We start from the raw sequence: 27,290 nt of genomic DNA, 5'->3' as shown, positions 1-27,290 counted from the left end.
GCATTTTTATCACCTGCTCAGGTAACTGTCAGAAGTTCTCACAAGATTGCTCTGAAGCTGTTAAAACAGTGGTATTGTCATTTATACAGCCTGCTCAGCCTTTAAAGTGATGCACCTTGTCCTTTGATTGCTGGAATTCATTTCACAGATTTGCCTTTTATTTTGATCACAGCGATACATTAAATCAGATTTCCACTTCAGCTTTAAAAAAAGAAAATGGCTGCCATTTTAGAATGACAGATTTATGATTATAGCAGTGTGATTCTGAGGCACTGAAGAGACACCGAAAAAGCACTCAGTCTTCAAACTCGGCTCATTGTCTCCATCTGTCTCTCTCCCTGACACTTGAGCCTTCCTGTTTAGATCCAGGCTTGCCCTTTGAAGTGTCATTGCTTCTTAGATCTTTTGTTTGAAGAATCTTTGTTTCCATATTCTGATTGCATATTTTGCAGCATTTTTACTTTGTCACTTTTCCCCTATGGGCATTCGAAACGTAACTGAGGGCATGATGGAAGGTACTTTGGAACTTGCGTCTTTTGCAATGTAACTGCACTAAATGTATGTTTTGTTCCATTTGCAGCTTTGCAAACACCTGTGCAAAAATAACCTCTCATTTTATTGTCGAAGGCTTTCATGGCTGGAATCACTGGGTTGTTGTAGGTTTTTCGGGCTATATGGCCATGTTCTAGAAACATTCTCTCATGTTTCGCCTGCATCTATGGGAAGCATCTTCAGAGGTTGTGAAACCTCACAACCTCTGAGGATGCTTGCCATAGATGCAGACAAAACGTCAGGAGAGAATGCTTCTAGAACATGGCCATATAACCCAAAAAACCTACAACAGCCTCTCATTTGTCTATAAATGTGTTGGTACATTGTTTCGGTTCTCTTTTGAATCACTTTCAGAGAAGGTGGTGCATCTTTATTTTTCTTCCTCGGCATTTTTGGAGATTTTTGAAGATCCTCAGCATTTTTGAAGTGTTCAGTGCATTTCTGTTGTACTGAACACTAAGCTTACCTTTTGAAGAGTTTCATGATGTCAGAGGTCCTCTTCGGTCAAGACACTGCAAAATGCAGTTTGACATGTTCATTTGGAAATCCTTGTGTAGAAACAGTTTTGTGCCCCATGTCTAAGGTTATCCAATAGATTTCCCCTAGTTGAAGGACCACTTGCTTTCTCTACTCAACCTTCCATTCCCATAAGGAAAACTGCATTGCATAGACTGCATCAGCTCTAATCTCTTAGATATGGTATTCATGATTTCTGTGGGCAAGCAGATGGTGAATGGTTTATGGTATATGTCCTTTATTGCATGGACTAGTATGGATAGGCGGAAAACAATGCCATTTTTGGAATCAGTAGGTCAAATGTACCCAGAAACAGGGCTAACATTCCGGGCAAGAAAATGTATGTTGGCCAGTTCTATTATTACTTATGGGAAAGGAGGGATGGGTAGAAAAAGCAAGTGGTCCTTCAACCAGGAGTTAGTCCTATTGATCTAAAAGAGACCGTTGGCATCGTGCTTGCTGAATGTGTATGGAATTTCACCTTTATCGTAAAATGCGTTTGGGAACTTGCCCACAAAATTAGGTATAATGGGATTGTTAAGAGGAATAGAATTCAATCACAAATGCTTTGTGGAACCATAGTATTCGTTTTATTTCCCGTGTTTAGTGGTGCCACAGCAGCACTAGAGGTCGGTAATGGGGAAATGTGAGATCAGCAGCATCCCATTCTGTGAGATTTCAGAGGTAAAATGCTTCTGGGCCAGCTGAGTGTGGAAATGGACATTTATTTATTTGCAGTATTTATATTCGACCCTTCTCACCCTGAAGGGGACTCAGGGCGGATCACAGAACACATATACGGCAAACATTCAGTGTCACTATACACTGGCAAGAAAGACAACTGTACATAGATAGAGGTATATATAGGCTTTCCCATCTTTGGCATCTTGGAGGCTTGTGCTCTGTTCTGGTCGTGGGGTGGTGCTGTCGCTCTACTTTCCCTGCTGAAGAGCTTTGTTTGTAAACTTCCCCCTTGATTGAATTGCTGGAATTTTTCTGGCATTTCCTTATGCGTGCCTTAAATATCTCCCCACTTTAAAGCTTTTATTTATTTACACGCACAGGCACAAACGCAGACATTTGCCTCATGAACTAAGATTGGAAACAGCTTCAGTACTTCTCTCTCTTTCGTTATTTATCTTTCTATCTCTATATCCACACTCGTATGGCTTGTGAACTGTGACTGGGAACAGCTTCAATGCCTATTGAGACATTCACATTTGTTTTTGAACTGCTAGGTAGGCAGAAGCTAGGCTAAAGGCCAGTAGCTCATCCAGCCTTCAAATTGTCAATGTTTTGATTGGCAAGATTTACTGCAGCTGGCAGTTAATCTGCAGTGCTAAATCCTGGCCCATGAAGGAAATGAGGTAAAATGACACGCAAATTCGTGAAGCGTTCCATATTTTTATTTAGGATTGTTTGCACATTGCACCTACCTCCAAAAACCTCTACGTTTCAACTGTCATGTCCAGCACTTTTTAAATTTTGTCCATTACATTTGGCCCTGCCTTAGGTTTTAAATGCGTCATAGTGTCATGTTTTTAGTGTTTTATTGTTTTGCTTGATGTTTTATTATTTGCTTTATGAGTTTTACTGTTGTATTTTTTATGCTGTTGTTTTGTTGTGGCCTTGGCCTTTGTAAGCCGCATCGAGTCCTTTGGGAGATGTTAGCGGGGTATAAATAAAGTAAATAATAATAATAATAATACCTGGCTAACCAGTCAATACCTGGCTAACCAATCAATGTGGCAACCCAAAGACCTGAAAGCAGGACAGTTTCTGCCTTGCGTGTCACCATTCCTGCTTTTTGTCTCCTACACAGTCTTCCCTACAGGACACAGGATACATTTTCTTGCACTTTGGCTAGGGATTGTGGAAGGCTTGCTGCTAGGCAATAGTGCCGTATTGGGGGAAATGCAATATGTAGATAAAATTCTAAACAAGATAGCTGCCATTTTGTGACACTGGTGCGCCACATGCTACCTTGCTTCAAATGGCAACCATCTCAAATCTATGTGCCCACTTTTTCCCTTCCCAGTTCTTCGTTTCCTCACTATTTGGTGTGCCAGTGTTCTTGAAATACAGCGTGCATGCAAACATCTCCAAGCTTAGCCAGTGAGGGACAATAGAAAGTAGATGAAGATAGGAACCATCCTTTTCAGAGGGTACAGCTACACAATAGAATTAACGCAGTTTAACACCACTTTAACTTCCATAGCTCAATCCTATGGAATCCTTGGATTTGTAGTTTGGTGAGGCGCCAAAACTATTTGGCAGAGAAGGGTATAAGGACCTAGTAAAACTACAACTCCTGTGAGTGAATAGCATTGAGCCATGGCGGTTGAAGTGGTGTCAAATTGCATTCATTCTACAGTGTAGATGCACGCAAAGTGAGGTGTTGGGGGCATCTAGATCCAGGACTGAGATAGAACAGCCAGCCTAATAAAGCATATGCTTAGCATATGATGGATGTGGCATGCTCTTCTTTAGAGCATTAGAATGCTAAATACATAAATCCTAAAATCTCACTCACACAGAACTTAGCCTTCTAATGTTACTCCAGTGTGGTGGATGTTAACTATCAGGGAACCGACTCCTAGGAATTTGGGTTGGTTTTTTAAAAAGATTTTAAGTCTCACTATTGCCTTTTAAGACATTTGCTGTCTCCTGGTCACCCCATCTTGCTCTCTTGCCTTCCCCCCACCAGGCAGCCCTGTTGTTTGTGTCTGCCTGTGCTTTCTGTCACTGCAGCTGCTTTCCAGAGCTTAGCTTCAGGAGGCAGCCAGCAGAATATTTGTGGTGGTGATGGAGGAGGAGGGAAAGGGGGAGAGATTGAGCATCTGCAAGAGGTTATTATGCGCTTGGAGTGCAGCAACATTACAGCTGCCTGTCTGCTTAATGCCGCCCTGAGGACACTTGTAGGGACTGTTGGCATCTTTTCCAGAGTAGGTCAATCAGATCGGCTCCCCTACAAGGGGCTTTGGTATGTATGTGTGGAGCTGCAGGGATTTTTCTGTATATGTTTGTGTATGAACTCCAGCTGAGGGGAAGCTTTTATTTATTTACACGCACAGGCACACACGCACACATTTTCCTCGTGAACTAAGATTGGAAACAGCTTCAGTACTTCTCTCTCTTTCGTTATTTATCTTTCTATCTCTATATCCACACTCGTATGGCTTGTGAACTGTGACTGGGAACAGCTTCAATTCTTTATGAGATTAAATCTGCAGTATAATTTCCCTACTGCTGGTCTGAGTAGGTGTTGCACAAACCAGCTTGTTGCTCTGCCTCCCCTTAAGAGCAGGGCAGGGGATCTCATTCTCCATTTGTTCAGTGGGAGGAAAGAGATTTAGCATTGCACCATTTTCTTGGCAGCATTTTCCTTTTCTGTTTTTTCCCCGCACTTCTCCTTGGAAGACATCAAGTCCTGCAGCTGCTCCACAACATATAACTCACAGAGAAGCAAAGAAACGATTGCTTGAAACAAATGCAGAAAGAAAAAAACGCTTAATTTTGTGTGTGTGTGTGTGTGTGTGTCAGGAGAGACTTGAGAATCTGCAAGTCACTTCTGGTGTGAGAGAATTGGCCGTCTGCAAGGACGTTGCCCAGGGGACGCCTGGATGATTTGATGTTTTATTATCTTTGTGGGAGGCTTCGCACTGTGCCACCGAGGGCTTAAATGAAGAACTCTAAATAATACTAATAGTACCAATAGTTGTTACGTAACATGGCAGCTATTGTAATGAGAAAAGAGCATATTCTCTGTTGGTTTATTTGTTATTATTGCATTGATTTATTAAGTGGGGATTAGTTCTTGAATTATCACAATGGTTCTTGCTGACTTTTATCTCTAAAAATTGCAGAAAGCTGACTGAGATTTCTCAAAACCTTTCAACTATTCCTAGATGCCACTGGAAATTATGTCAGGAAAACAGGTTTTCCTGACATAATTTCCAGTGGCATCTAGGAATGGTTGAAAGGTTTTGAGAAATCTCAGTCAGCTTTCTGCAATTTGTAGAAGAATCAGATAATGTGTTGTCGGATGCTTTCATGGCTGGAATCACTGGATTGCTGTGAGTTTTCCGGGATGCATGGCCATGTTCCAGAAGCATTCTCTCCTGATGTTTCACCCATATCTATGGCAGGCGTCCTCAGAGGTTGTGAGATTGACCTCACAACCTCTGAGGATGCCTGCCATAGATGTGGGTGAAACGTCAGGAGCAAACGCTTCTGGAACATGGCCATAAAGCCCAGAAAACTCACAGCAACCCAAGGATCTGTTACTTTGGCGATCACATTGGCTACAGTTTTTATGGGAGGAGGGTGTTCTTTGGGCTAGGAACAAAGATATATTTATTATTTTATTTTTAATCATACCACATACACACAGAAACACTTACTTTAAAGGCACTACATGACATTAAAGGAATATCAAGGCATATTTTTGAATTGTTCTAAATAAATAATTCTCTGCTTGTTCTCAATGCAGTTATTAGAAAAACAAACCATGAGGCAAATGTGTGTAGTCATTGGGAAGAAAATATTGTGTCATAAAAGAAAAGTGGAGGACTTTTCCTGACTGTTGTTAACAATTCAGTTATACTAGGATGGGCAACTGCATTGGGATCAAGGTTAAATTCTGTGACTCCTGTAGTGAGTGATTTCCAACCCCAAATCAGACAGAATAACAACTAGAAGTCACTTCTGGTTTGAATTCTAGGCTTTCAGCAAGATTTTCAGCTTAGAAGGGTTGAATTAGGGCAATGTTTTCAACACCACTCATAGAAGCTTCTAAGTGCAGTAGTTTTGCTTCTTTTCAGGGATTTGGGGGGCAGTTTTCAACCTCCAAAAATTCACTTTTCAGGGGCCTTGTGGTCAACTACACAACATGAATTGAAAGCTCTTCGCTCTTCCCTTTCCCCACACTGAGGGCCCTTCAACACAACCCTTTATCCCAGAATATCAAGGCAGAAAAACCCACAATATCTGCTGTGAACTAGGTTATCTGAGTCCACACTCAGATAATGTGGGATTTCCTGCCTTGATATTCTGGTATATAGGGCTGTGTGGAAGGACCCTGAGGCTCTGGAGTCTTCCAGACACATCCTATATCCCAGGATCTGATCCCAGGTTTTCTGCTTTAAACTGGATTATATGAGTCTGCACAGCCAGATAATATGGGATATGGGCTAAACAGAAAACCTGGGATCAGATCCTGGTATTTATGGCCTGTCTGGAAGGGCCCCCTTTCTCCACACTCTTCTTTATTACCCTTCTTGTATTGATTCATATCTCAAAGTATTAACACCAAACATCAGATTGAGTGGGTAGGAGTCCCCTGCAGTACAATGGGTTAAACCCTTGTGCAGGCTGAACTGCTGACTAAAAGGTCAGCGGTTGAAATCCAGGGAGTTGGGTGAGCTGCCGTCTGTCAGATTCCGCCTCCCACAGGATGGTAAACATCCGGGCAACGTCCTTGCGGACGGTCAATTATCTCACACCAGAAGCAACTTGCAGTTTCTCAAGTTGCTCCTGACACAGAAAAAAAAGATTGAATGGGATATCAACCTGAAGACAAGTAAATTTATCACCTGTTATGATGTGTTGATTCAGAAGTATGTCACTGGATGTAGGGGATTTTCACCTCCATGTATGTGTGTCCTAGACACTTTTTAATCCAAATTCTAAACTAGGTTTTAGCTCGCATTCATGTTGTAGCTTAAAAGACTCCTTGAGTGGGCTGTGCAGTGTTTGTAGTTGGCTTTGAGCGGTGAAAGATCTGCAGGAGCCATTTGTTCTTTCCCATCAGCAGCCTGTCTGCAAACGAAAGGAGTGAGAGATTGGCTGTGTGTCTATGCATCCGCCTTTAAACCCCATGAGCTCTAATAGCGTAGGGGTGGCAGACTGGCTTAGCAGGTTTTTCCTACCATCTCATAAGCCAGAGGCAAGAGTGCAGGACCCCAGACTGAGACAGTCCTTAAACCTTCATGCTCTGGTTGCAAAATTAGATTTTAAAACTTCACCGGTCAGTTTGAGGAGGCTGTATAGTACACATTTGATCACTTAAATTATATGATTGCACACCAGTGGTCATACTGACTTTCTCTTTCTCTCTCTGCCTTTTGTTCTGATATTGGAAAACGGATGCTTCCTTACAGATTTGCCTGAGCTTAAAGCTGAGAGGTCGTTTCCCAGCTTTGTGTTATTGCTTCAATTATTCCGGCAGTCTGTTCCTTTCACCAATCAAGGCTCTCGCTATTGAGAGGGTGCAAGATTTTTTTTCCTGGTGCAACATGGCAGGATGTTAGAAGCACTGTGCTCAAAATGCAGGGATGTTAACGAGGGGAAATCGTTTAAATCAGGATGCATATGACTGATAATTGATGACTAGGGAAAGAGCTTCTAATTTATTTGTGCACATTCACAAGCTGCTCTCGTTTTACAGCCTCTATTCAGCTGTGGAGGTCACGTCTGGGCCGGGTGATGTACTCCACCGCAAACTGTCTACTAATGATGAAGGTAGGTGGGTGCCGTTGCTGCAGTGTTACCATATTTATGCGAGTAGTATGCCAGGAGAAGCTGAGGCTGGGTTAGTTTCTGGTTACCAATCTGTGGAATGTAGCTGGGCGCTCTGACTGAAATCATGTTGAGGGGCCAAGCAGCGACAATGCAGGACATACACTTTTAGGCTTCCGCTCTACTACAGCTAGAACTGCTTCCTCTCACGTTTACCTCTTGTTCTGTTTGCACACATTATCACAGTCACCATTAACATTTTGCTTTTAAATTATTTAAAACACTGCTTCTTCTGCAATGGCTGCCTGGCTGTTCACACTAAGCCTCATGCAATCCATATACCTGCAAAGGAAGGGAGGGACATAGGAAAATTGTTCTTTTGCACACACACCCTTCCCTTAGACTGACTCTTATTCGGCTTTGTTTTGCTCAAGTCTTCCATTTCTTTCTGCTGTGTCTGGAAATAAATAATAGCCAGTACTTCCTCAGGGTTGTCAAGGAGTCCTGGGAACGAGTATGTCTCATTGCTTTTTTTTTTTTTTAATCGTGTCAGAAGCAACTTGAGAAACTGCAAGTCGTTTCTGGTGTGAGGGAATCGGCCATCTTCAGAGACATTGCCCAGGGGACGCCCGGATGTGTTACTATCCTGTGAGAGGCTTTTCTCATGACCCTGCATGAGAAGCTGGGGCTGACAGATGGAAGCTAACCCTGTCTTACAGATTTGAACTGCCGACCTTCAGGTTAGCAGTTCAGCCGGCACAAGGGTTTAACCCATTGTGCCATCGCAGCTCTCATTGCTGACTTTACAGCAAGAACATCAGGGGGTTACAGTCTGAATCATAATGCTTCTTCATTAATTCCTTGTCACCAAAAGTCCTGCCAAATTGTGATCAGTCCTCCAGCTCCTTTCCAGATGTATAACTCCTCATGTTGTTGTTGTGTGCTTTCAAGTCATTTCTGAGTTACGGCAAACCCAAGTCAACACTGTTTCTTGGCAGAATTTGATCAGAGTTTCTCCTTGCCTTCCTCTGAGGCTGAGAGAATGTGAATTCCTCAAGGTCACGCAGTGGGTTTCCATGGCTAAATGGCGATTTAGGCCCTGGTTCCCCAATATCCAAGTCTAATACTCAAACCACTGCACCAGGCTGGCTTTCATTACTCCACGTAGTCACACTCAAAAGCCATTGTGTAGCTCTTTTGTCTTTCCCTTCTTAGGTCCCATCTAAAGGTAAAGATAAAAGTTTCCCCTTGACATTAAGTCTAGTAAGTCTGACTCTTGGGGGGGGGGGGGGCGGGTAGAGGGTGCCCATCTCAGTTTCTAAGCCAGAGAGCCAACGCTGTCCATAGACACCTCCTAGGTCATGTGGCCAGCATGACTTCATGGAGCACCATTACCTACCTTCCTTAGCGGTCTACTCACATTTACACGTTTTCGAACTGCTAGGTTAACAGAAGCTTAGGCTAACAGTGGGAGCTCATCCCACTCCCCAGAATTGAACCACCAAGCTTTCAGTCAGCAAGTGCAGCAGCTCAACAGTGTAATTCGCTGCGCCCCCGGAGGCTCCGTCTGCACTGCTATATAATCCAGTTTCTGTTCCCAAATTATCTGCTTTGAACTGGATCACGTGGCAGTGTAGACTCATATAATCCAGTTCAAAGCAGATAATGTGGGATCAGAAACTGGATTATATGGTAGTGTAGATCTAGCCTTAGTGGGGGGTTTTGGCGGGGGGGGGGGTAATTGGACCCCTTGTAAAGTGCTTCCTGGTAGTGTATTGGAGGATCTCTTCTATTACCAGAATTTAAAATGCAATTGCGACTCAAGTCAAGGGTTGCATGAAACAGAGTGTGGTGCCATCTTTTCTGTTGCCTCCGAAAGCAAAACAATTTCTTAAATACACAAGGATGGAAAGAATCCTTCATTTTAAATACGGAATAGTAATATTGTGGTGAACAATTTCATGATCATTGTAATCATTGTGGTTTTCCAGGAATAATACAGTAGAAGTGCAGATTTCTATAGACATTGATATTCTCCATTCAACCCTTACTCCTTTCCTTTGTAGTAAATCTCTCATGTAGTATCTCTTTAATAACAGCTAATCACTTGATGGTTTCATTTTCCCCCTTCTTTTTAAGGTATTGTTTTGAAATTCTGCAACACAGTCTAGGATTCAGAGGCAATCATGCTTTGAAAAAATGCTCATCTCAAAGTACAGACTTCCAAAACCTTTTTGAGCATTCACATCCCTTTTGTGGTAATGCTGTGCCTGTACCTTAAGTGGTTTACAGCTTTCCCCATCCTTATTTCCAGCTTCGGTGAGATCACCATTAAAGATTATTTTACTAGGAGTAATATTTACATGCTAACATAAAGGATTAAAAGTGGATTCAAGGGAGTGGTCACAATCCCAGGGACTTCATTATGTGTTTCTCTTTGATATAACCTCAAATTTAACCCTGTCAGTATATCCCCAGAGCCCCTGGTGGTTCAGCAGGTTAAATTGCTGAGCTGCTGAACTTGCTGACCAAAAGGTTAGCAGTTCAAATCTGGGGAGCGGGCTGAGCTCCCACTGCTTGGCCCAGCTTCTGCTAACCTAACAGTTCGAAAACATGCAAATGTGAGCAAGAAGGTAACGACACTCCATGCAGTCATGCTGGCCACATGATTTTGGAGGTGTCTACAGACAACGCTGGCTTTTCGGCTTAGAAATTGAGATGAGCACCACCCATCAGAGTCGGACACCACTAGACTTAATATCAAGGGGAAACCTTTACTTTCACTCTTGGTATATTCCCACAGGTCAGAACAAACATTCTCTTGAAACTCAGAGGAATTTATATGATGGATGCATACCAGTGTATATTGGATCATATAGTACATCAAAATTATTTGACATTACAGTAAAGATTGCTGTCGGCATTAGGGCCTGAATTTTCTCCTTCCATAGATGCCTTTCCATCATGGTCAAAAGTATGAGGAAAACCTCTGCACGTTAGGGTTTTCCATTCCTCTCTTTGTTCCTGTAGCTACCCACAGCATAGTCTCTACAAAGGGATCTTCCAGTCCTCTGGTGTGATTTTCATGCTATCCTTGGCGTCCGAGGGGAAGAGACAGATATGCCCCTTTCCTCTTTGACAGGTGCAATATTCCTTCTAGGAGGTGTCAAATGGGAACCATCACCTAGCTGCAAATGTAGAGGTGACTCACAGGGCAGAGTAATTTGTGTAATTTACTTACACACACACTTAGGCATGTAAACACTGCTAATTTATATTGTGTGAACCACATGGTCTGTGAAGGAAGTGGGCATGAATTTTAATTTCTTTGTATTTTACCTCTTATTAGGAAAATTCTGATTAGCGTGCAATGTCATTTAAGATTACTGAAAACATTCCCATTAATATTTTAAATCACACAAGTACAGATAATTAAGAATTTTGTGTACTTGGGGGGTTTTTTGCAGGTGAATTAATTATTCTTTCAAATAAAACATTTAGTTGTCAGCATTGATTTTCTGTTGTATATTAAGATCTTTTGGAATTGGTCTGAAAGCCAATCTGTCTGTACTTCCACCTTCCAACAAAGCCCTTGCTTGTTCATCTCTCTAACAGACTAGAAAGATATGGGCCAAAACTAACAAAATGAAGTTCAACAGAGACAAATGCAGGATACTCCACTTAGGCAGAAAAAAATGAAATGTAAAAATACAGAATAGGGGTTGCCTGGATCAATAGCAGTACGTGTGAAGAAGAAACCCTAGAGTCCTTATGGACAACAAGTTAAACATGAGCCAACAATGTCATGCAGCAGCTTAAAAAGCCAATTGGATTTTGGCTTGCATAAATAGGAGCATAGTGTCTGGTTCCAGGGAAGTTATGCTACCCCTCTGTTCTGCCTTGATCAGACCATTCCTGGAATATTGTGTCCAGTTCTGGGCACCTCAGTATAAGGGAGACGTTGACAAGGATATGTCCAGAGAAGGCATAGGGAGGAGTGAGCAGGCTTGTTTTCTGCTGCCCTGGAGACTAGGATGCAAAACAATGGCTTCAAACTACAGGAAAGGAGATTCTACCTGAACATTAAGAAGAACTTCCTAACTGTGAGAGCTGTTCAGCAGTGGAACTCTATGCCCTGGATTGTGGTTGAGGCTTCTTCTTTGGAGGCTTTTAAACAGAGGCTATATAGCTATCTGTTGGAGATACTTTGAATGTAATTTTCCTTCTTGGCAGGGGGTTGGACTGGATGGCCCATGAGGTTTCTTCCAACTTGATGAGTCTATGATTCATATTAATTGAACTGATTTTGAAACTAGGGGATTTCTAGTGCAAAAGGGGGGGGGCAGTGCTCTGGTGGGAGAAGGAGTAATTGCATAAATTAAACTGTTCATTATCAACTGAGCACTAAGGAAGAACTATATTATTGTGCTGTCCCTTTTAAAAACAGATAAACTGGTTACGTCTTTAGACTTGAGGACTAAAAGCTGCAAGATAATGGCCCTGCACAGGATGGTTGGGCCAGGGGAAACCAGACAACAATTTCTCAATTGGTGTGGAAGAGGTTTTGAAGACAATATATTTAATTTTAGGAACAAGTTTTCAATAGAGAGATAAAACTTCAAAAGGTTGCTTATTATTAACTTCCCAGGGGAGCCACTCTGGTACAATGAATTAAACTTGTGCTGGCTGAACTGCTGACCTGAAGGTCGGTGGTTCAAATCTGCAAACTGGGTGAGCTCCCGACTGTCAGCCACAGCCTCCCAAGCGGGGACATGAGGGAAGCCTCTCACATCCAGGGGTCCCCTGGGCAACCTCTCTGCAGACAGACAATTCTCTCACAGCAGAAGCCACTTGCAGTTTCTCAAGTCACTTCTGACATTATAAAAAATATATACTTCCCAAATCAACAGTACACCCCAGGGATTTTGTTCAGGCACATTCCACCACACAAGACTAACTGGAAAATAATTATGTGAACAGTTGTTGTATGCTTGAGTATTGGAAGATGAGATCTCCCTGTTAGAAATACACCTTTGCTCACACCTGTCATTTCCTGTATTTTTCCTTGTTCATTTTGTGGGGAGATCCAAAATAGACTATTTTGTTCTTGGGCAGAGACTTGTCTTTGTCTCTCTTTTCTCTTCTTTTCTTATAAAACAGGCATATTGTATGACTCCATGAGGTTGATTGAAAGTGTGCCCATATTACAGTCTCCCCATATTTAGAAAGCTAACACGTTAGAAGTATAGTTCTTTCCAAATAAGTAAAAAATTATGTTTCTTAGCATATGTTTGCTTCCGAAAAACACCAAAAAAGCTTATGCCTGCAAGAGAGAGGGATACACTACAACATTTTTAGCCCGCTTTCAGATGGAAATCTTTTGAGAATATTGCCTTATATGTGAACACAGTACAGATCAGATTGCTTTTGTGAGGGTTTGCCTTTTAGATTGCATTTAAATGTATTTTATTCCTTTCACATTTCTGGCTATTAAGGGAGCCTAAAAAGAAAGATGGAGGAGGAGAGGGCAAAGAGGAGCTGGATTTCAAACTACTTTAGATGAGAAAGGAGGAGAATTGCCTGTCCTAGGAAGCTGTGAGACTGATGCCTAAGGACTCTCTTTTGATTTACATCCTCTCTTCTAATTTAAAGCAGACATACAACATAAATCTTGTTTAAATTATGCGGCAGTAATAAGAGCATGTCTCTTGCAGTAGCTCCATAGCAGCTGAAAGAGCCTGCTACATTCATTTGTGTTAAGACCCATTTTACTGATGACCCGATTAGTCCACGCATAAACAAGGCTCTTGAGGATGAGGCGCTACACTTTGGTTACGTGTTTAATCTCATTGATTTCCTTGAGATTCAGCATATGTAAATGGGATTTAAAGAGCACCTTAAATGGTCTCCTGGATCTTCTAATTCACCACTCTTACTCAAGTTTTGATTTCTCTTAATTGACTTGATATGATTGTTGCACTGTTCAGTAGAAAAGGGGAAACACTCCTTTTGTAGCAGTTCTATGGAAAATTCCAGCAAATCGTCTTGAAAGTAGAGTAAGTGCTGAGATCTCCTGTCTGGCTTTACTGGGATCATGGTGAAATGTAGTCAACATGTTTTATGGAGAGAAAGATCAATGTCAAAAGCCAACAGAGAGCCAACTACATATATATAATCAGGATGTGGAGCAGAAAAATTAAGACTGAGACTGATATTTCAAATGTAACTTCTGTAGTTTGATGTATAAATGGCATGTACAAGGAGGGGAGGGTGGGAGTGGGAAAAACCAATAAAACAATTAAAAAAATCAAATCTTCAGAAACATTACATGGGAGTCAAAACAGAGAAATACTGTGTAATGTGTTATCGAAGGCTTTTATGGCTGGAATCACTGGGTTGCTGTGAGTTTTCAGGGCTGTATGGCCATATTCCAGAAGCATTCTCTCCTGACGTTTCACCCACATCTATGTCGGGCATCCACAGAAGGTGTAAGAGGAGCCCCGATGGCGCAATGGGTTAAACTCTTGTGACTGAAAATCGACTAGTCACAGGTTCGAATCCGAGGAGAGTGTGGATGAGCTCCCTCTGTCAGCACCAGCTCCCCATGCAGGGACATGAGAGAAGCTTCCCACAAGGATGGTAAAACATCAAAACTTATGGGTGTCCGCTGGGCAACGTACTTGCAGATGGCCAGTTCTCTCACACCAGAAGCAACTTGCAGTTTCTCAAGTCGCTCTTGACACGAAAAAAAGAGGTTGTAAGTCCATTCTCAGACTTCACAACCTTTGAGGATGCCTGCCATAGATGTGGGCGAAATGCCAGGAGAGAATGCTTCTGGAACATGACCATACAGCTTGGAAAACTCACAGACATCCAAATACTGTATAATCCTAGCTCATTCACCAAACTCCCAGTATCTTTCAGCAATTGGCTATGGTGGCTGGAGCGGCTGAGATTTTGCAAAACAATACCTAGTGGTAATGGGCTACACTGTCTTACTGTGAGATGGGAACAGAAAAATGTGTCTTCTACTGAGCTGTGGGCCTTCTTGTGGTCTCCTCTCTTGCTAAAACAGATAGAATAACATGCAGTTCTAGTCTGGGGAAGACTCCTTTTTTTTAATTTCAAATATGGTTGAGATTCTTTCAGTTTTGAATCAGGCTCGTGGCTTTTGTTGTTTTTGTCAATCTGCTTGTCATCTGTGCATTCAGGTGTTCTTTAAACTAGGCAAGAGAGCACAGAATCAATGCTGACCTTGCAGCCCCATCTTTATGTGCTTCCTTTTTATATTTGTATTTCTTTTGCCCCCTAGGACTATGTGCTTGCTGTGGAGACATATCACATGGTCATCAAATATTACCCAGAGCAAGAGCCACAGCTGTTGAGTGGAATTGGAAGGATTTTCCTGCAGGTATGTGCTTGATTCTGAATAAAGCCAAGTGACAGCTCCTCGTGATCACAGTAGAACAAATGTTTGTGTGTTTTAAACATTGCCAGTTCACTCATAGAGGGATGTAGTGATTGTACTGTTTAATTGTAGGCAACCAACAGCTAAATCATATTCCAGGTTATGATTTCAAACAAGTGGCTAACTGAACAGAGTGCCAACTTGGACGCACCATGCTTGCCTATAAAATGTGTAAAGCAGCATGCAGACGGCGTCTTAATTCTTTTACAACATCAGATTTATTCTTAGCTAGCTTTCCTTGAAGATTTAGATTACGATTCCACACAGAGCTGAACACCACAGTCACAATCGATATGGCCAGACAATACCGAAATAAGATTCTAGTCTAAAGAGCCTCTGCCTTGTTGAAATTATATATAATACTGGGTGAGGTCTGCTTTCTAGAGAAGGGCTTTTGCACTTTTTGTAAGTTGTCTTGCATTGCACTACATATTAAAGGGAAACCCAGTCACTTACATATGAGATATATTAATAAGCAACCATACAGAATACATGAAAACAGATAAGTGTTCCATTTGCATCAGCTCTACTGGTTGCCAGTCTGCTACTGACCACAATTCAAAGTGCTGGCTTTAGCCTATAAAGCCCTAAACAGTTATGGCCCAGCTTACCTGTCCAAACATATCTTTCCCTATGAACCATCACAGAGGTTAAGATCTTCTGGGGAGGCCCTGCTCTTGGTCCCAACTTTGTCACAAGCACGACTGGTGGGGATAAGAGACAGGGCCTTCTCAGTGGTGGCCCCTCGGCTATGGAATTCCCTTCCCATGACATTAGAGCAGCCCCCTCCCTCCTAGCCTTCAGAAGGAAACTAAAAACTTGGCTTTGGGATCAGGCTTTCAGAGAATAGTGCAGTGCAATAACAGGTTTGGAATATGTGTAGTGACCATGGAACAGCCTTGGACTACAAATTCTGGATGGTATGATTTTGATATTGGATGCAATGCTTTTAAATGTTTAATATGTATTAATTTTAATTTGATTTCTTTTAAACTTAATGTTTTGCATGTGTTTTAAGGCATTGAATAATTGCCTCTATGTAAGCCACCTTGAGTCCCCTTCAGGATAGAGAAAGGGTAAATAAATAAATAAATAAATACATAAATAAATAAATAAATTTTGTTAGTTGCTAATCAAGATTAATATAAAGTACTCCTATATCTGCCATTCCATCCAGTTGTTCAAGTCATTATTTAATTGCAAGTTTTTCTGGGTGGGCAGAATTGATCAGTGATTCCCAAACAGAGCCACCTGGATAGTTTATTGCCACTGCCCTGGCATAGTTCTTAAAGCAAAGATGAAGCATATGTGGCTCATTTGTCAGTGGATTACATATGATACCCTATGACTCTCCACCATGGAAGATGCTGGCTAGGACTGATGAGAGCTGCAATTCAGGCATCTGGAGAGCTGCCTTTCCTACCCTTACCTTAAAGATTTGAGGTACATCTGGTTCAACACAGGCTCAGCCCTACTTGTTTTGAAGTTGCTACCTTTCTCCATACCAGTTTCAGGAACACCCTACCTTCCATAAGAAGAGATCTATAGCAACAAGAATAGGAAAAAGTTGATTAACATTAGTTTGCTGTTCCAAAGAGCAGGAAAGTCTGTTGCTGACAGAGCTGCTAATCGGACTAATAAGCTTCACTATTTAGCAGAATAGGTTTGAACTTGGGCGCTTTATAAAACTGGTGGCACATCCTATTTTCTTCACCAATGGAAGCTCCTGAGAAAACCACCATTTAAAATTACATATTTATTAAAAGCATTTGTGGGCCACCTTATATGAGGCACAGCAAGGAATATAAATGATAATAATCATAATCATAATAATAAATGATATACAAAAATACTGTGGGACTTTCGAATCCAGACTGACAAAGTTTTTGAACACAATACACCAGACATCACAATTGTGGAAAAGAAAAAAAGTTTGAACTATTGATGTCGCTGTACCAGGCAACAGTTGCATTGAGGAAAAACAACAGGAAAAACTCATCCATTTTCAGGACCTCAAAATCGAACTGCAAAGGCTCTGGAATAAACCAGTACGGGTGGTCCAATGGTCATCGGCACACTGCGTGCCAAAAGACCTCAGCTGGCATTTGAAAACAATAAACATTGACAAAATCATGATCTGTCAACTGCAAAATGCCACCTTACTTGGATCTTCGCGCATCATTCGAAAATACATCACACAGTCCTAGACGGTTGGGAAATGTTCGACTTGTGATTTTTTGATACGAAATCCAGCATATAGATCTTGTTTGCTGTGAATATCGTGTTTTGTGTCAGTAAAATAATAATAATAATAATAATAATAATTTATATACCACCTTATCTCCCCAAGAGGACTCAGGGAGGTTTCCAATGTATGGCAAAACATTCAGTTGCCAGAAAGGAAAACCATACAAACAAAATACACATCATAAAGCATAAACATAAAATCCTGCTAAAACAAACACAAAAATTTAAAAACCACTTTCATTATAACGCCATCAGACATGTTCAAAATACTAATGGCCAGAATTACAAAATGGACATAGCCAGCTATAAAAGGCCTGAGCAAGGCCTAGTGCAACAGAGTTAAACAATGTAAATTAAACAATGTAAAATAACAAATATATGCAACAACATAACACATACTTTTGTGTGTTCTTTAGATCATTCCCAACTTACGGTAAGCCTAAATTAAGCTATGACTGAGTTTTCTTGGCAAGATTATTTATAGGGGTTTACTTTTGTTTTCCTCTGGGGCTGAGAGAATGGTACTTGCCCAAGGTCACCCAGAGGATTTCCATGTTTGAATGGGAATTCAGACCCTGGTCTCCACTCAAACCATTATTCCATGCTGGCTTGCAAAGAGTAAACCCACTTTAAAGCTAAGACAACCTCAAGGTTCAAGCAAAATAGAAAGATCTTTACATGGTATACGTGCCAAGAAAGTCTCTCTGGGGAGAGAGTTTAATGACTGAAGTTTCTGCTTATTGCATCTGACTTGAGTGCGACCATGGAAGAGGTTCTCTGAAAATAACTGCAAGTTCAGTGTTTTGACAAAGAGAACAAAGTAGTCCTTCATGTATTCCAGTTCTAAGTCATGAAGGGCTTTAAACGTCAACATTTTCACACTGAGTTTGTATTGCAAATAGATTGGGAGCCAGGAAAAATAACAAAACACTGTTGTATTATTTTCCCTATCAACCAGTCCCATATATTAGTCTCATGACCATAAATCCTGGATTAATCAGTTTACAGGTAATTAAATGTTTCCATTGAATTACTATATCAGAATAGTGTATACTATTTCTATCCTACTAAATCCCTTAAATTATTTTGTCAGTATGTTGCCTTCCCAATGCTATGCCTACTCAACTGGGAATAATTCCTGTTAAATTCAGCCTGTATATGGACTTCTGTTGGAAATTTTAATTGAAAAACAAACACAGTAACTTGGTTTTCTTCTGATAACAACATGTACAAGTTGTCTATGAGTGAAAGAATTTAAATGATGTTCAATTGTAAAATACGAAATATCTGGAGAAATTCCTTGTTCAAAAAGGATTTGTAGGTCATCAATAAATGTAAGAGAAGTTTGCTCTGGATCTCAGCGGAGTGCCGAAAAGAGCAGAGTTCACTTCCTGGCTGCGCTCTTTTGCTCTGAGGTCCATCAGAGGCAGCGTGTGCTGCCAAGGCAGCCTTCCCAACCTTGGGGAGGATGCAAGGAGAGTGCCTCATGTCTCAGAGGAGCAATCTGTCTGTCCAATTCAAAGAGCAATGTTAACAGGCTCAGAAGGGAATCTTGTCTTCTTCAGTGTTAGCGGTTGTGGAAAGCCTTGAGGGAAGAAGGATTATTGGATATTCTTGAATTAGTGGTTTTACTGTCAGAATGGGGCCTTTTCCTTCAAGTGCCGCAGAAATGAAGACAAAGCATAAGAAGCCCTCTTGGCTTACTTACATAACCTTGAACAAGAGCAGCTGGAAATGCTGCTTCTTCCGTGAAATGCTGCACCAGAGATACCGTCTTTTGTTCTTTGTCAATGTTCAACTGCCTTTTGGAAACCCAAAAGAGAGCTCACCAAGTTAAGCCTTAGACGATTTGGTCGGGACGGAGAGGAATCCCAGTGTTGTCCTGAAGTGAGGCAATAGGAAACAGTAGTCTTTGTAATGAAATTCAGTACAGCTGCAAAACCTTAGGGATTAATGTATCTAACAGGGGAACTAAGAAAGAAGCAGTTTTCAACTAGCTGTGTTAGTCTGTTTCACTAAAACAAGAAGCAACTATACCCCAGCCATGTGTTTGAATATTTTTAGGGAACTGGCTGCAAAAGATACTAGTTCCTTCAAAAAAGCTGTAACATGTGTATTGGAATAGGGACCTGGCTGCACAATAACTTCTAGTACTCGGGGATGGTAGATGGTAGAGTTGGCTAGAGGAGATCCATAGTCACTGACCCAAGAGGATAAATCCAACCTCCAAACAGCGTTGTTGAAAAGTTTCTGGGTTTCTTGCTTGCCTGGGACTGTGAAAAAAATCTGAAAGTCCCTAAAATTTGCCTGGAGAGCTGTGTTTGATGGTGGGTGCATCTTAGCCTCGTGCGTCAGTCTTCCAAGCAAAAGCCTAGCAACTCTCAGCCCAGTCTTGTATCAAGGATGAAATAAAAATTGAACAGTGAAAAAAAAAACATACTTGCCAGCAACACTTCACTCCCTCTGTCATTTCTTTTCTTCACTGCACATAATAGACTGTAGTGGAAACTGGGTTGTTTTTTCTTCCCTCTTCTGGACCATTTATGTAGGCCACCGAGCTTTCCATTACACAAAGAATTCACCTCTTCTGCCCTTCAGAGATGCCAGTCAAATTAAGGGGATGCAGGAACATTTTATAAACTCCAGATACTGTAGAGACTATTCAACACATCAGGCTACGTGAAACTTCAGGTGCATACAAAGACTCATTGTTTTAGTCTATGGATCTGCACTTGCTCCTTTTCTGATCAGATGCACAGCCATCTTCATTTGAGGAAAAACTTCATGCTTCCTGTGCCAGACTGCGGTGCAGATTGCTGATTAGTTGGCTTCCATAGTTACTTTTAGAGCAGTGTTTCAAGGGATGTTATCCCCAGAGAGACACTGAGAAAGAGAGTGAGAAATGAGTGGAAGAAAGGGAAATGCATGTCGAAAAAGAAAAATGCTTCCCAAAGTGTTAGATTTGGAGGCCATTATGCTTGCATTGACTAGAGTACAGACAGAGGTTATTGCATGTCGATGGTGCAACATGGTGTTGGCTTTGGTGGGTACATACCCTTCCTTTTCATGTTTGTGATCCTTAGTTTCTTTTTCTTTTATTTGTTTAAAAATAGATCTGGATGTTGATTCTGCAATAATTCTCTTGAATAAAAGTAATACAAAAACAATCAGGAGGAGAAGTCAGAACAGGGCAAGATCACATTTTCAAGACCATTCTTTGATTCAGAATGTTTAGCTAATGTTAAAAGGTACAGGTGAAGGTTTCCCCTGACATTAAGTCTAATTGTATCTGACTCTGAGGGTTGGTGCTCATCTCCATTTCTAAGCCGAAGAGCCAGCATTGTCCGTAGACACTTCCAAGATCATGTGGCCAGCATGACTGCATGGAGCGCGGTTATCTTCCCACAGAAGTAGTACCTATTGATCTATTCACATTTGCATGTTTTTGAACTGCTAGGTTGGCAGAAGCTGAGGCTAACAGCGTGACCTCAGAGCTCACCCTGCTCCCCAGATTCGAACTGCCGATCTTTCAGTCTGCAAGTTTAGCAGCTCAGAGGTTTAACCCGCTCCATCACTGGGGCTACACTAGCATGTAGTTACATGTAGTCAGCCTTTTATTCCACAACCCTGAGGGCCTTATAATGAAATAGATATTGAATTAAAAATATATTATTTTAGTCAATATCTCTCTGACCAGTGTTTAAATCATAATACCTTTTGTGTATTGTGTTACTTCGTTGAGTTCTTTAATGTGTTGTGTTGTCCTTACATTTATCTCCAGATTGGAGACATTAAGATGGCTGAAAAGTATTTTCAAGACGTTGAGAAAGTGACACAGAAATGGGATGGACTGAAGAACCAAATTATGGTTTTAATGAACAGGTGGGAAATGTAAAAGCTAAATTAAGCTTAAATGTGATTTTGCAACGAATGCACTGTGAACATTTAAGAGGCCCTGGAGAATATTCTTTCTCTTCAGCTCTCTGTAATGTAACTACAACTGTCAGAAGGAAGACTGATTGGCATCTACCAGCCCATGAGATTTGTATGACATGGTATAACCATGTTATCTTGGGTTTATGAAGTTGTCCTTTCTTGGTTTAAAAAGAAATCTGACTTTAGAAATATTTCTTGTCCACTATGGACTTGTCCCTTCAGATCACTGTGTATGTTTACTTGTGTGACAGTTTTGCAGACGGATGTTGCAGTTCTAGCCAGACCTGTTGGGTCGAAGGGGTTGAGTCTCGTATTGTGCTCAGCAGAATTCCAGTTATGCTAGAAAAGGAAAAACAGAAGCGATATTCATCCACTTCTTTCTATCTCCATGATCCCCAGACAAACTGCTGCTTGTATTTGGCAGATCCTCCTAAACAGCTTGGACGATGAGACTTGATTCTTTGTGAGGATGGGATAAGAAGGAATCAGTAAAAATTAGCACTTCACTCTCTTTCTTCAATGGGGACCCTCCATTCGGTTTCTGTTTCTTCTCTGAATTAAGTATTGTGTTCAGGGGGACAAATCTGAAACCAAACCTCATAGGTTTATAACTAGTCAAAATAAGATTCTTGAGAAAAGACTAGTTTGCAAATCCAATTTTCTAAAGAACTAATTTTAAGATTACGTTTAAAATTGTGAGTACAATCCATGTGTTTGAACACATATTCAAGTATTCTATACAAAGAACCAGAAATGGTTGCAGCTTCCTGTTAAGTTCCTTTAGCAAACTTATATTTATCTCTTTTAATGTGTGAAGTAGCCAAGAACAACTTGTATCATCAGTGTAGCTTTGGTTTGCATTTTTTATACTTGTAAACCTAAATAGTCACTTACAGAAACATAATTTGAGGTTGATTCATGATGATCAGTCAAGAGCCACTTGCATCTTAAAGGAAACAAGGGTGCTGTTCCCTTTTGTCATATATTTATTGCTTTTCGTTTTCTCAAGTAGCAGTAATTTTCTGAAGGAGCGTGTTCCCTCTCTCTCTCTCTCTCTCTCTCTCTCTTCATCCTTATCCCAGAGCGTTTCTGCATCTTGGCCAGAATAACTTTGCAGAAGCCCACAAATTCTTCACAGAAGTTTTGAAGATTGACCCATCAAATGCTGTGGTAAGAAACAACTGGTTATTGAATGTGTGCTGTCCCTTTGAGTTGGTGCCCAAAATATAGTTAGTGCTGTAGAAAGAAGAAAAACATACACGCCACTCCCAGAGTTTAGTACTTACTTACTTAGGTGATCCCTCGTTGTCCAAGTATGATGGCCTTCAAAGCATAGTGTATTGACAATAAGGGCATCGGTTTCCAGATGTTTATACAATTGCTTTATAAAGAAGCCAGGGTTGGCTTGACGTGCCTTCCTCTTGACATGTTTCTCCCTTTTGCTCTCCATTCATGCCTCTTCAAATTGCGCAGCACTGCTGGTCACAGCTGACCTCCAGTTAGAGTGCTTAAGGGCCAGGGCTTCCCCGTTCTTGGTGTCTATGCCATAGTTTTTAAAGTTGACTTTAAGGCCATCTTTAAATCTCTTTTTCTGTCCACCAACATTATGTTTCCCATTCATGAGTTGGGAATATAGTAACTGCTTTGGAAAATGGTGATCGGGCATTTGGACAATGGGGCCAGTCCAGCGGAGTTGATGGCATAGGAGCATCGCTTCAATTCTGGTGGTTTTTGCTTCTTCCAGCACGCTGACATTTGTCCTCCTGCCTTCCCAAGAGATTTGCAGTATTTTTTGGAGGTGACACTGATGGAATTGTTCCAGGAGTTGAGTGTTACGTCTGTAGACAGTCCATGTTTCACAGGCATATAACAGGGTTTGGGAGGACAATGGCTTTATAAACAAGCACCTTGGTATCTCTATGGATGTACTTATCCTCAAACATTCTCTGCTTCATTTGGAAAAATGCTGCACTCACAGAGTTCAGGTAATGTTTAGTAAACAAAAAAAAGAGAGAATTTAGTAAACAAAAATGCATAGGGACAACTTAAAACCTCCAGACTCCACCTGGAAGGACATAGGTGTTTAGGTAGCACATTTGAGTGCTTTAGCATGATCCTAGTCTTTCCTGCAAACTGCCCTGAATTGAATGGAGGAAAGCACCATTCGTGTTTTATAGATTAGGGATGGGCAGTGTGTATGTAGCCTTCCAGATCTCCATGGGAATTTGGCTGCCATTGTCTCCCAGCAGTGGCTGTGTTGCCCGAGGCTGATGGGAGTTGAGAGCTGAACAATATCTGGAAGGCCATGAGTCATCTGCTCCTGGCGGAGGATGACAGTCACCTTGAACTTGATGAACTCCTCTGCCTTATCTACGCAAACAGGCAATGTTCGTAATGGCTGGCACTCTGGCAGGCTCTGACGAAAAGAGGATGCAAGCCTCTCCACAGTGTCAAGGATATGACAGGAAACCATCTTACCATGTGGTGCTATTTTTGTCTTGAACTGTAACTTCTGGCTTCTTAAGTAAATCTAATGTAATTTTTTCTCTCCAGGCTAACAACAATGCTGCTGTTTGTCTGCTTTATCTGGGGAAGCTGAAGGATTCCCTCCGGCAGTTGGAAGGGATGGTTCAGCAGGACCCTAAACACTACCTCCACGAGAGCGTGCTTTTCAATTTGACAACTATGTATGAACTCGAGTCTTCTCGCAGCATGCAGAAGAAACAGGCTCTGCTTGAGGCGGTGGCTGTCAAAGAGGGCGACAGCTTCAACACACAGTGTCTCAAGTTAGGATGAGGCTGTCCTGTTCTACTTGGGAGGGAAGAGTCTCGTTTCAGAAGTTGTACATACTCCTGCTAATCTGTAAATGTTCCTCTAGCTGCAAGTGCAATAAAAAGCTTTTTTAATTATGAGCATATGGTAAAATTGCAACACTGTAAGAGTTTATACGCTGGTCTGTTTCAACAAATCCTGGCTATCACCCCAGGGATTTTGTGTTGATCTACAGCCAACTTCATCCCTGCAGTTATTGCCAGCTTATAGGATATACAAACAATCGCAATTATTCAGATGGGCTTTTCCTCCCTGAAAATAGCAGCGTATCTGAGCTAACTTGTCTTGATGGCTTTTGTTCGAAGCACATTCGGGGCTTAGTGATAAAATGACACCAACTAGACTCATTGCCTGTGTATAATTGGAGGACACTGGGCGGCAGAGGGAAGAACGCTGCAATAAAACAAGAAATTACGAAGACGGGCTCTCTTTTTTTCAGCTTCCCACCCACTCCCACCAAAGCTATGCATCCAGTCATTCTGTTTCTTGAAATCTCAGCAAGCTACTCAAAGCACACCCATGTAGTTATGTGACATAGTCCAGTCACCTTGCTCCAGCAGAGCTCCCAGTGGTGCAATGGGTAAACCCCTTGTACCAACTGAAGGTCAGCGGTTTGAATCCGCGGAGTGGAGTGAGCTCCCATCTGTCAGCTCCAACTTCCCATACAGGGACATGAGCGAAAGTTTTCACAGGATGGTAAAAGATCTGGCCGATGTCCTTGCAGCCAATTCTCTCACACCAGAATGCGTGAGTCGCTCCTGACACAAAAACAAAAAACAACTTTGCTCCAGAAGAATCTATGCAAGCTGCAAACAAAGAACTTGCCACCAGTAATTTCTTCACAATATTTTGGGGAGCAGAAAACAATGAGCATTGTTAATAACTTGAATCTTAATTATCAAGCCTCCAAATGAGCTTCACAATTTTCCATTTACTTGGATGGTTAGAAATACATCAGGATGTAGCCAAGTATTTCAGAAAAAAAACAACTCTAAAAAAGAACAGGGTTTTATTTGGCATGTCATGTATCATCCTCAGCCTGGACAAAACTGATTAACAGCAAAGTTTGATTATTACAAAAGCGGGTTCTAGAATAGATTAAGGTAACGGGTTAATATAGAGACAGAATACATACAGACCTCCAGACTGCAAATCCCAGCAGCTCTAGCCAGTATAGCCAAAGATTGAGACAATTGAGAGTCACAGTTAACAAAAGCACCACATAATTTCCACCTTTGGGCACCTGACACCTGATAACTATCAATGTGACAGTTCATAGTATAATAATCCTACCCCATGTGGTTTTTCAGTTAAAATTAATGATACTTTGTCTTCTATACATCTATTAGCATTTGGTGACCAAGGCATGTTAATAGTATTCATTGACATGGCTGTATGGCTAGCCCTAATATTATTTTCTCCTTAATGTTTATGTTTTTTCCACCTTATTATTACTCCCTTTCTTCTATAGCAGTAGTTTGCATACCTTCATGAAGTCAGTTATAGTTCACACTGTAAGTGACCTATAAGGAAAAATTAATGGCACTTTGTGTTGTCGAAGGCTTTCATGACTGGAATCACTGGGTGCTGTGAGTATTTGTCTGGCCATGTTCCAGAAGCATTCTCTTTCATTTTGCCCACATCTATGGCAGGCATCCTCAGAGGTTGAGAGGTCTGTTGGAAACTAGGCAAGTGGGCTTTATATATCTATGGAATGTCCAGGGTGGGAGAAAGAACTCTTTGTCTGCTTGAGGCAAGTGTGAATGTTGCAATTTACCATTGAATGGCCTTGCAGCTTCAAAGCCTGGCTGGTTGCTGCCTGGGGAATCCTTTGTTGGGAGGTGTTAGCTGGCCCTGATTGATTCTTGTCTGGAATCCCCATGCTTTTTGAGTGTTGCTCTTTATTTACTGTCCTGATTTTAGAGGGTTTTTTTTAAAATACTGGTAGCCAGATTTTGTTCATTTTCATGGTTTCCTCCTTTCTGTTGGAGTCTACATGCTTGTGGATTTCAGTGGCTTCTCTGACATGGTAGTTGTTAGAGTGGTCCAGCATTTCTGTGTTTTCAAATAATATGCTATGTCAAGGTTGGTTCATCAGGTGTTCTGCTATGGCTGACGTCTCAGGTTGAAATAGCCTGCAGTGCTTTCATGTTCCTTGAACACAGCGGCCAAACACCAATCTAGAAACATAAAAGTAAACAAAGAGCAACACTCAAAAAACGGGAATTCCAGGCAAGAATCAATCAGGGCCAGCTAATACCACCCAACAAAGGTTTCCCCCAGGCAGAAACCAGCCAGGCTTTGAAGTTCCAAGGCCATTAAGTGCTAATCAAGGTGGCTGATTGCAGCATTCGCACCTGCCTCAAGCAGACAAGAGTTCTTTCTCCCACCTTGGACATTCCACAGATATATAAACTTGACTCGCCTAGTTTCCAATAGGCCCCTTAACCTCTGAGGATGCCTGCCATAGATGTGGGTGAAACGTCAGGAGAGAATGCTTTTGGAACATGGCCATACAGCCTGGAAAACTCACAGCAACCCAAAAGCACTTTGAATTCTCAGGTATCAGAATGGTTTGTTTTAAATAGCAACATTTCATTCCAGTCATCCTCTCCTGAGCCCAGCTAGTCTTGGGAAGGCCGCTTGGTCCATAAAGCAGAAGACCTTTCTTCTTCAAGCTGTTTGACTGTTAGAAGCCCTTCTGTTAGAACTTTAAAGCAAGCTGTAATTTCATGCAGCCTCGTTCCGTCTGTTCTTAAACCAGTATGAGGGAGAGGGCTTCTGTCAATCAATCACACTGTTTTAAAATCCCTCTCATTGGGCATTCAGAAATGTGAAGGCTGTACATTCTGTAAAGAGAAATGCAACACATTGTCTCCCAATTTGATGACATTGTGAGCTTCAATAGCAGCTGGTGCAAATTTGGATACAAAACAAGAACCCACAAATTATCTCTCTCCTCAAAAACCCAGCAAATTGCTTCCGGGGGAAGGAGCTTTCTCATGTCAATGCTTAAGCGATTACCTTTTAATGATTCACCAAGTGTATAAATGTCCCTCCTTTGGGTGCATTGCAGAAGCAAGCCTTTGGTCCTCTCTGCTCTGTTGAGTCATTGGAGACTACAGCATTGTGTGGCACTGCAGAAAAGGGAAGGTTTCTTCTTCTCGCTTCTGCAATCATTACAAAAATAAGCACTAAAACCCATCAAAATGGAGAGCCA

General features: G+C 41.5%; 1 protein-coding gene across 2 annotated transcripts in view; it reads left to right on the top strand.

Moving 5' to 3' along the window:
- The window catches only part of TRAPPC12 (trafficking protein particle complex subunit 12), a 58,012-nt gene extending 33,862 nt beyond the window's left edge, over window positions 1–24,150 (top strand). For both annotated transcript variants that reach the window (XM_060752754.2, XM_060752753.2), the window contains exons 8-12: window positions 7,517–7,590; window positions 14,900–14,998; window positions 21,084–21,184; window positions 22,321–22,408; window positions 23,792–24,150. In XM_060752754.2, coding sequence (XP_060608737.2) covers window positions 7,517–7,590; window positions 14,900–14,998; window positions 21,084–21,184; window positions 22,321–22,408; window positions 23,792–24,034 — 605 coding nt within the window. In that variant the 3' untranslated portion in view covers window positions 24,035–24,150. The remainder of the gene's footprint in view (window positions 1–7,516; window positions 7,591–14,899; window positions 14,999–21,083; window positions 21,185–22,320; window positions 22,409–23,791) is intronic.
- Window positions 24,151–27,290: the final 3,140 nt, after the last annotated feature.

This window comes from Anolis sagrei, chromosome 1, assembly GCF_037176765.1.
Source record: "Anolis sagrei isolate rAnoSag1 chromosome 1, rAnoSag1.mat, whole genome shotgun sequence".
Taxonomy (NCBI): Eukaryota; Metazoa; Chordata; class Lepidosauria; order Squamata; family Dactyloidae; genus Anolis; species Anolis sagrei.
The sequence above is the reverse complement of the archived record's forward strand: the minus strand, read 5'-3'. Positions and strand labels throughout refer to the sequence as shown.